General features: G+C 27.7%; 7 protein-coding genes across 7 annotated transcripts; 1 reads left to right on the top strand and 6 right to left on the bottom strand.

Annotated features, from left to right (window-relative positions):
* Nucleotides 1-146: 146 nt before the first annotated feature.
* Nucleotides 147-1,640, bottom strand: ENU1_056550 (exonuclease, putative; the record flags this gene model as incomplete). The annotated part of the gene is made up of 1 exon (XM_008858020.1): nucleotides 147-1,640. One exon carries the CDS (start codon nucleotides 1,638-1,640, stop codon nucleotides 147-149), a length of 1,494 nt encoding a protein of 497 aa, XP_008856242.1.
* A 172-nt stretch (nucleotides 1,641-1,812) lies between these two features.
* On the bottom strand, nucleotides 1,813-2,474 carry ENU1_056540 (Rab family GTPase; the record flags this gene model as incomplete). Its single annotated transcript, XM_008858019.1, has 2 exons — nucleotides 1,813-2,064; nucleotides 2,130-2,474. The coding sequence occupies 2 exons, from the start codon at nucleotides 2,472-2,474 to the stop codon at nucleotides 1,813-1,815; spliced, it is 597 nt and encodes a 198-aa protein (XP_008856241.1).
* Nucleotides 2,475-2,657: 183 nt separating this feature from the next.
* On the bottom strand, nucleotides 2,658-4,718 carry ENU1_056530 (tyrosin kinase, putative; the record flags this gene model as incomplete). The annotated part of the gene is made up of 1 exon (XM_008858018.1): nucleotides 2,658-4,718. One exon carries the CDS (start codon nucleotides 4,716-4,718, stop codon nucleotides 2,658-2,660), a length of 2,061 nt encoding a protein of 686 aa, XP_008856240.1.
* A 68-nt stretch (nucleotides 4,719-4,786) lies between these two features.
* ENU1_056520 (phospholipase B, putative) lies at nucleotides 4,787-6,316 on the bottom strand (the record flags this gene model as incomplete). The annotated part of the gene is made up of 1 exon (XM_008858017.1): nucleotides 4,787-6,316. The coding sequence occupies one exon, from the start codon at nucleotides 6,314-6,316 to the stop codon at nucleotides 4,787-4,789; it is 1,530 nt and encodes a 509-aa protein (XP_008856239.1).
* A 128-nt stretch (nucleotides 6,317-6,444) lies between these two features.
* ENU1_056510 (PH domain containing protein kinase, putative) lies at nucleotides 6,445-7,878 on the bottom strand (the record flags this gene model as incomplete). Its single annotated transcript, XM_008858016.1, has 3 exons — nucleotides 6,445-7,437; nucleotides 7,486-7,686; nucleotides 7,753-7,878. The coding sequence occupies 3 exons, from the start codon at nucleotides 7,876-7,878 to the stop codon at nucleotides 6,445-6,447; spliced, it is 1,320 nt and encodes a 439-aa protein (XP_008856238.1).
* A 136-nt stretch (nucleotides 7,879-8,014) lies between these two features.
* Nucleotides 8,015-8,983, bottom strand: ENU1_056500 (acyl-CoA:1-acylglycerol-3-phosphate acyltransferase, putative; the record flags this gene model as incomplete). The annotated part of the gene is made up of 1 exon (XM_008858015.1): nucleotides 8,015-8,983. The coding sequence occupies one exon, from the start codon at nucleotides 8,981-8,983 to the stop codon at nucleotides 8,015-8,017; it is 969 nt and encodes a 322-aa protein (XP_008856237.1).
* Nucleotides 8,984-9,130: 147 nt separating this feature from the next.
* On the top strand, nucleotides 9,131-9,824 carry ENU1_056490 (hypothetical protein; the record flags this gene model as incomplete). The annotated part of the gene is made up of 2 exons (XM_008858014.1): nucleotides 9,131-9,505; nucleotides 9,570-9,824. The coding sequence occupies 2 exons, from the start codon at nucleotides 9,131-9,133 to the stop codon at nucleotides 9,822-9,824; spliced, it is 630 nt and encodes a 209-aa protein (XP_008856236.1).
* Between the last annotated feature and the right edge of the window lie 101 nt (nucleotides 9,825-9,925).

Here is a 9,925-nt window from a genome sequence, read left to right as displayed (position 1 = left end):
CAACAAATTATTAAATTAATAGTTCTTTTTTACTATGTTTCAGTTAATTGCTAATGTTATTCTTTTTCTTTATCAATCTTTTGTTCATTTTCATCAACAAAAACAAAAATAAGAACAAAAAGTGGTAAAATTATTTGGGAAAAACTTCACTTTAATTGGTTAATCATATAATACATATCGAAACTTGGAATAAATAAATCAAAGTCAGAAGAAATATAACTGTTTTCAATCTTTCTTTTTGGTTTGATTGTTTGAAGCTCTTCATCAGTTAATGGAAAAGAAGTTTTAAGATTTGGTTTAAAGTTAAGATTGGTCATGCTTAGTATAGGTTTAGGTTGATTTTTTGAACGTTTTCGTGGTTGTTTCATAGTCACAATTCCAGCGTTTTCATTTTCATTAAAATCTTCTTCAGAGTCATATTTTTGTAATATTGATTTTCTTGACCTTATTGTTTTATTGTTTTCATTTCTTATAATTTCAAAAACATCAAATAATTCCAAGTTATCCAATTCATACGAATTGAATGATGGTTCTGTTTGATGAAATTTTTTTATTGACCCTGATGTGTAAGAAGTTAATACTGTGTTCAAGCTCATTGCTTTTTCAAATAAATTCGGGTCAATGAATTGCTCGAATGGTTTGTGAGTGTCTGGATCAACCGTTCCATTTGCTATATCTTGTGCAACTTGTTTATTTGGTTTTATTCCAAGAAGCTCATCTACCATACAACTTAATTCTTCAGGAACTTCATTTAAATTGACAACTTCTTGGTCAACTGGATTATAAACATAAGCATAATTGAATGTAAATATAGCATTTCTAACATTTGTTAAATACTCAATTTTCTTTTCCTTTGTATCGAGTTCAGTTCCATGAGTCTCAATAAGTTTAACCAATGCCTTTGAGATTGATGGTTCAGATTTAATAATTTTCATTGCCTTTTTAATACCTACCTTTGAAATATTTTTACAATAATCACACCCAGCTAATACACAAGAATACACTAACATATTTCTTGTAAAACCTTTGAAATCAGTTTTGTCTAACTCACTTGACAAAAATTCTTCAACTGTTTCATCGAATTTATTGAATTTGAATAGAATTCTTTTGCATCCATGAACTATAAGATCACTGTCCTCACAAATGATAGCGTCGACATATCCTATTTTGCATAAATAACCTAATTGTGGATCAGCTTCAAAAGGAGCTACAATAGACTCAACACCAATTTCATTTAAACTTTGAATGACTGCACTTGCCATCCAAGGAAGTATCTCAACAGCTTGACCGTATGCCCTTTTTCTTTCGGTAATACTAATTGTAGTATCCCGTGCAGTTTTTAAATTCTCATTTCTTTTTTGTTGTCTATCATTTTCAGTAGTAATTTTTGATGGCAAACGAGCTCCATCAAAAACAAAGATTGGAGTAATTTCATTATTAAGTAATGTCAATGCCCCTTTCACACAAAACGAAGATAAACCATTTGTTGGAATATTTTCACAAAGTTCTTCAGAACATGAAGCAGAAGCACGATGAAGCCAAGCGTATCCATCAATCGCAACACGAATTCCTTTTAATTCTTTAAGTGTCCTTTTTCTGCAGACAGTGTTTACAATACCTTTTAGTCCAGTAATTCCCATGATTTACATTTTGTAGATTCTCTTCTTTCTCCAGAATTTTATTCATTTAAATTCCAAAGATTGAGGTATTGTCATTTTATTATAAAAAATAAATTGAACCTTTTTTAAATTAATATCTGGAGATTGTATCAAAATCACAAAATAACAAAAAAAAATAAATTAAAACATGTTTTTAGCATAAGGACAATAATTTATCTGATATAATGTCAAAGATAACAGAAATATTTTCTCCAGTCATAGCACTACACTCAATATTTCCAATGATATTTGAATTAGATGAATGAATAAATTCATTGACTAAAGTAGAATTTACTTGACGAGAAGACTTTAAGTCAGACTTATTACCAACAATCATAATCATTACATTATTAGAAGTGTTTTGTTTTAATTCAGCAACCCAATCAGTTACTGCATTAAACGTTTCCTACAAACAATTAATATTTTGACTTATTTATTTCAATTAATATTTGAGAGTTTCTAACAACAAACTAAACGAGTAATATCATATACAAGAAGTGCAACTGTAGCGTCTCGATAATAAATTTGTGATAATGAGCGATAACGTTCTTGTCCAGCGGCATCCCACATTTCATATTTGATGATTTTGTTTTTATAAGTTATTGTTTTTGTATTAAAAGCACACCCAACAGTAGCTGTTTGGTTTGTAAATTCATTTGTTATCCATCTATGTAAAATACAAGTTTTTCCAGTTGCCATTTCACCAAGAACAACGATTTTAATTCCTTTTGATAATTGTTGAGAAAGAGGTAATGTCCGCGATTCATCGTTTTTGATATCAATCAATTCATCATGGTTTGTTCCACAGCAAGACATTAAAATCTTACTTTTTCTTTTTTTTCTTTTTTAAGTTCTTTTTTTTTACTATATATTTATTATATTTTTAATAAAAATAAACTATCTTATAATCATTTAAGATTTTTTTCTATCAAAAAAAATCATGAAATAATTTTATTAAACAAAAATTATAAAAATAGTATTATTATGACAAGCAATAAATTAATCTTCATCCTCTTCATAAATAGAAGGTGTTTCTGAAATAAGATTTTTATTTGTTTCTTCTTTAATAAACTCATCTAAGTAAACCAATATTTCAGAAAAATCAGGTCTATCTTCAGGACGAGTTTCCCAACATCGTTGCATAAGTTCACAATATGCTATATGATTATTTTGAGGAATGTCAGGTCTAATTCCAATTTCTCCTACTTTTTCAATTAAATGGAATCTTGGAATGTCAGGATAAGGATCAGCTCGAGCTAAGAATTCCCACATAACAATTGCATAACTATATACATCAGCTTTTGTACTTACTGGTTTTCCTTTAAGCATCTCTGGAGCTGTCCAGGCTAATGTTCCACAAACAGAATTTGAATGAAGACCTTCTATTGATGTCATACTTAATCCAAAATCACTTACTTTTACTTTCCAATTATCATCAACTAATAAATTATGAGACTTTAAATCCAAATGAATAATTGGTGGCGTTAATGAGTGAAGATAAAACATTCCACTTGCTGCATCTTTTAACATTCTTAATCTTCTTTCCCAATTGATTGGAAGACTTTTGTTCATTAAAAGTGTATGTGCAGACCCTCTTCTCATAAGTTCCATAGCAATAAGAATAAAATTAGCATCTGTCCCACTTCCAAAGAATTGAAGTACACACGGATGTCTTAATTTTTTCATTAATTGAACTTCTTTTGTAAATTGAAGAACACTGTCATGTAACATATTTTTTGTTGGAATTAACTTAACTGCAATTTCTTGTCCTCTCCATAATGCAGAATAAACATCTCCATAACTTCCTGATCCCATAATTTCTTCTAATACAACTTCATCTGGATTTATATATTCTCCATCTTCAGTTTTCTTTTTTGCTTTATTAAATATTAAAAATCCTATAACAACTCCAACCAATAATATTCCAAAGATAACAACAACTACTACAGTTAAATAACTACGTGATTCATGTGGTGAATCATCATGAATAACAAATTCAAGTTGTTGTTTGCAATAATCAATAAGATTAATAGAAATTGTTATTAAATATGTTTTTCCTTCTTCTTCCTCAATATCAAATGTTTCAGGGAAAATACAAATCACATTTCCACCTTGAACTTTTCCTTTTAAAATTGTTGAATTTATTAAATTCTCTTTATCAGTAATTTTGCATAATGCACCTTCTGTTGTTACCATTCCTTCACATCCAATCATTAAATAATACCTCCCAACATTTTCTATAATTGATGCATTTACTAATGTAATATTGTAATAAGTAAACACAATATCTTTATTTACAACATAATGCTCATCAATTCCAAAATCCCGAAATCTCACTGAAATAAATGAATCACCTTTCTTTAATCCTTCTGGTGATAAACATGTTCCTACTTCTTCGTCTTTTGTTGGTAACATTGGACTACATTCTTCATCAAAACAACACAAATAACGATACTCTGGATACATTAATTTACTTATAATTGAAACATTTGTTCCTCCTTCAATAGGACCTAAGCTAGGAATTATACGAGTAATTACAGGATAAAGAATACGATATGATATGTTAATTTCTATCTCACTTACACAAACAAGATTGGAATACCCAATTAGTTTCATTGAGTTAGTTCCATTGATAAAAGTTCTTCCAAATGGTGAAAGAACAAATGCCTTCTTAATTACACATGACTCACATTCATCATTCCATGTTTCTGATGATATAGTGAATTGAGTTGGATTATTATTAATTAATAATGCAAATTTAGTTGGTGGACTATATACATCATAATATGTTGAAACATTCATCAAAAGTTCTTGTGATGTAATAAATGCTCGTGGCGGAAGAGTTAAATCAAATGTCAAGTCATCAAAGAGTGTTGTTCCTGAATCATTTGAACAGTCTAAATAATTACTTTTAAATGAGAACTTGTCATATGTGTTACATTCAATTCCATCACATTGATCAGCTTGTTTTATCGAAACAAATTTGAAATTTTGAGTAAACGCATAGGACCATGCAAAATAGAAGAAGATGATCAACTTGAAATGGGGTAACTTTGTCATGACAAGAAGCAATATAAATAATAAGTTATAAAATTAAAAGATTAAAAATATAAATAAAAAAAATGTGATTATTGCCTGTCATTAATTTCCACCCAATCAAAATCAAATTTTTCTGGTACTCCAACATGAACATTTTTAAATTGTTCAGTCCATTCAAAAACTGGTTGTCCTTGATGAGTTGGTCCTGAAATGGCATAAGTGATATGTGGGTTTGAAGTAGAAACTATTTTAGCATCAATAGCTCCAAAAGCATTTGGTCTATCAACACGAAGATCATAACGAGAAGCAATAGATTCTTTTGGATCATTTTTAGAAAATTCATCATTTTGGTAATCGTTATATAACATAATATGTTTCATATCTTCTAAAGTTTGAACATTTTTAACGTCTCTGTTAAAAATTTTAGCACGACTACAAGAAGTGTATTCATCATGATCAGTTGGATACCCTGATTTAGAATAAATCTCTTTATCAAATGGAACATTATATGAAGGCCACATATTTTGTTTTTCTTCTGAAGTTAAATATTCAGTAACGTCGTGAGACTTCATTAATCCAGGCATTTGTTCACAAATGAATAATGATTCAGCTTTATTTTTTTTCCATGCGTTTACATCAAAGACAATCCATTGATTATTGTAAGTACCTGAATTATAATCCTTAATTAATTCAACAAATTCTTTTGCTGTTCTTTCATAATAAAGACCAGATAAAATACGTTGCCATGAGAGTAATTTATCATTAATATCTTCATAAACACTAGAATCATAAACAGAATTTGTTGTTTCTGATACAAATAATTGTGTATCTTCTGCATTAACAGTATAATAATCATCTTTTGAATGAATAAGTCCTGGTGATGATGAGAAACTCATTTTAAGTCTTCTTCCTCCATAAAACAAATCATAAACTTTATAAATTCTCAACATTGCATAATATCCTCTCCATGTTCCATGTGAAAAATAAACCTCATCTCCTACTGCACGAACTAATGCACTACACTCATGATAAATTCTATCAGGAAATGCTTTTCTCATATAAACAATTGATGTTTCTGGTTCTTTTCCTGTTTTATAAATCTCATTTAAATTTTCTAAGTCTCCAACTGAAAGTAACATATAAAGTTCAATTTCTGGAAGTTCTTCTTCTGCAGGAGATGCTGCCATATATCCATCTACTAATCCATTAAATTGGTATTTAATAACTTTTTGTCTTCTCCAATATTCATTAGTATTAGTTGATGATTCTGTCTTAAAGAAATCAAGTTGTTCTTGCATTTTATTAATTAATGTATTAGATGGTTGACCATTTTCATATTCATTTGCTTTGTAATTAGTCCAATACAAATACATATAGTGATGTGTTAAATATGCTTCTAAATATCCTGAACAATAAGATTGTTCAGTCTCTGCTAATTTGAAATTACTTCTTATATATAATTGTCCCCATCCTGTTGTTTGAATAGTATCATCATAATATCCAATAGCACAAGCATCTGCAAATCTACCAGGAACTACTTTATATATTCCCTCAGACTTATGAAGTACAGAGTAATAAGTGCTTGCACTAACTAAACTAATTAATGCTAATACTAACATCGTTGTTTATACTTATTTTATTAGTTCTTTTACATCTTCTTTTCACTTCTAATAAAATCTTCTTTCAATCTGGAATTTTCTTTGTTTTTTTTTTATGTAATATATAACGTTTTTATGAATGAAATAAATTAAAGTTGATTTTGCGTTGTAGAGTAAGTAAAGTCAGTAAATAATTCGTTTGATACAGCCTCACCTCCTAAGGAAAGTGATTCTTCAGTTATTTCATTATAGAAATAACGTAAGTCTGTAGGTGAAGATAATTGAGGAAGATAATCTGGAAGTACTTTTTTAGCAAATAAATTATCCCAATGAAGGTTGTGAAACCAAGGATGGGATTTAATTGCATCTGTTTCATGAAGACGTTCAATAGGATTTTTCTTTAATAATTGAGAAATTATATCACGACATTCCAATGAAATTTCTGTATGTTCTAAGAACGTAACTTGGTTATATAAGATGTTATGATATAATCGTTGAATGTTTTCATCATAAAATGGTACTGTTCCATATAACATTTCATAAATTAAAACACCTAATCCCCACCAATCAATAGCATTAGTATATGCAACATTTTGTATAACCTCAGGGGCAAGATATTCTGGAGTACCACAAAATGTTGCTGTTTTTGAATTATCAGAAATACCCATTTTACTCAATCCAAAGTCTGTTAAACGGATATACCCATCAGCACAAATTAAAATATTTTCAGGTTTAACATCTCTATAGATAATACCTTGATTATGCAAATGTTCTAAAGCAAGTACTAATTGACCAGCATAGAATTTTGTTCTTTTTTCATTCATAGTTTGTTCTTTTTTCATTAGAGAATACAATTCACCACCGGGACAATAATCAATTACATAGTGAAGGTTGACAGATGTTTGAAATGAACAATACAAATTTACTAAAAATGGGTGTTTTATTTTTGCTAAAATATTTTTTTCTTCTAAGGAATGTTGTACTTCATCACGTTCTATGACTTGTTTCTTTTGAATAACTTTCATTGCAAATAGTGTTTGTGTTTCTTTGTTTTTGACTAAATAAACTTTACCAAATGCTCCTTTTCCAATAAGTGAGATGATATCAAAATCTTCTGAATTGACACATTTATCTTCGGACTTCTATATCATAAATAGTCTCATCAATTTTCTTGTTATTAAATAACAAACATCCAATGATACATTAATCCTATCAGATATATCTTTTAAACAACTAATCCAATCATTCATATCTTTTTCATCAGCACAATTAATGTAATATGTTCTGGATGGAGTAACAATTTTAAAGACATAGTCATGTTTTTTATATCTTCTTACTGGTTCAATACATGTGGCTAATTCAAGAGGTATTTCACCCATTTTAGAAAATAACTATTTCTAAATACTTGTTCGACTTTTTAAAATGAATATATCATATAAAGAAATGAAAAAACAAACTAATTGGTCTTTATAATACGATAACGTTGTTTGTTCAAAGACAAAAAATCTTCTTTTCCAACTTTTCCATTTTCCTCCTTCTTTAACAAGCCAACCAGTTTTTTTGACGACATGATTAGTTGACATTTCTCTGAAATTTCTCTTTTTTTTAAGATTTTTTCTTTTTTTATTCTTCTTTAGATATAAATAAAATGAGTTTTTCATTATTTATAAAAAAATGAATAAAATCTTAATCTAACGATAAATTAAATCCTCATTTGAGTTAAGGTAATGAAAAACATTCTTGACTCATATAACCAGTAAAGTCTGCCCATGTAAATTTTAATGGGTATAATTCTTCAGTTCCAGGGAAATGACCATTTTCTTTATAATAACCTACTAATTCATCTTTATGTTTCCAAATAGTACATAACCATTGTTTAAATTCAGTCTCATCTTCCGGAATTTCTTTAACGTCAATACGATTTACATACATATGAATATTAACACCTTCACCAGGACAGAAACAAGAAGCTAAACTCACAGTATTTGGATAACCTAAAGTAATATCATAAACATAAGGGACAACATTTCTTAATTGTTTTAATGCAACAAAAAGTCCTGTATGTCTTGGGTTTAATACGTTATTATAAATAGGTAATTTATGTTCTAAACAATATTTTTGTGCTTCAACAATTTTTTCAGGTTTTGCACGAGTACCTTCTGGGAAGATAATAAGCCAGAAAGGATAATACTTGTTTCTAAAACGTTTAAATGTTTCATTAATGTGATGTTGATCTAATTGAAAGTTTCTTTTAAGATAAATGCTATCCATCATATAAAAGCCAAACCCAATGAAAGGAATCTTTTTTATATCATCTTTCATAAAATATCTCATTGCACCAATTCTACCACACTTTGGAGCAACTAAACAAACTGGAATAAAATCAACCCAATGACTATGATTACTAATCCAAATAGCATTAACATTTTCAATGAATTTATCACCAGAAATATAAAGTCTATTACCATTAATATAATAAAATACTAATGGAAAATACATCATATATACTTCTGTTACTCTTTGAAATATCCATTGATATATTGGGCGATATAAAATATATGTTGGTAAAATAATAACATTAATAATTAATAGTACTGTAATTTGTATGAAAATTGACATTAAAAATCCATACGCAAAATATATTTTTAATCCCCAACATATTTTATTGATCAATTCACTATACTTCATTTTTTCTTTGATTTCTTCTGTTTTTCTTTTTTAGTTTTTTAATAACATTTTTTAATAACATTTTTAATAACATAAATTTTTATTTTTATTATTTTTTTTTGTTAAAAAAGTTTTTAAGATTCTTAATTTTTAGTTTATTATAATATAATGGGAGAACATCAACGAATTACTCCTCGTGTTTATTTTTCTTTACTAATAATTTTTATGGCATTATACTCTATTTTTATAGGAACAACAATTTATTCAAATGGAACAACACAGCAACCTTCAAAAAAATTACCATCAAAATATATGTTTTTATTAACAAATGTTATTGTAGGGATTTGTGAAATTTTCATTGGACTATTTGGTGTTATTGCATTTAGTGTAAGAGGTAAATATTTTCTTATATTATTATTAGTCGGTGTTATAATATCAACTTTCTTATTATTCATTATAACAAGTTTCTATGGAATAACATCAATTAGATTTGACTATTTAGATACAATGGGAAGTGATAATATGATAACTATTGAATATGAAGTTTGTTTTTTATCTTTTCTTCTTTTTTTTTTAATTATTTTATTTAAATATTCATTAAAATTAGAATAATTGTTGTGGATGGAAAACTTTAAAGTTATATGGGTGTGGTTCATCAATAGACTCTCAAGAAACTTGTTATAGTTTAACAGGTGTTGGTTATGAAAAATTATTAAAATCTACCTTCTCTAATCTTCTTTTTCAATTATTATTTTTTGTCTTCTATCTCATTGAGGTAATTGCTGAATTAAATCAGTTAAGAAACAAACAGAAAGAAGACGACTTGTATGCAGAACCTTTTATTGATCCAGATAATGAATAGTATTTGAATTTTCATTTTATTAACTATTTTATATAGTTTAATTTACTATAAATTATATCATTTAAAAATAAAAAATAAGGAAATGAGAGAAATAATGATTA

Source organism: Entamoeba nuttalli (genome assembly GCF_000257125.1).
Source record: "Entamoeba nuttalli P19 unplaced genomic scaffold asmbl_3130, whole genome shotgun sequence".
NCBI classification, from domain to species: Eukaryota; Evosea; order Mastigamoebida; family Endamoebidae; genus Entamoeba; species Entamoeba nuttalli.
Note: the sequence above shows the minus strand (reverse complement) of the source record. Positions and strands in the feature narration are given on the sequence as shown.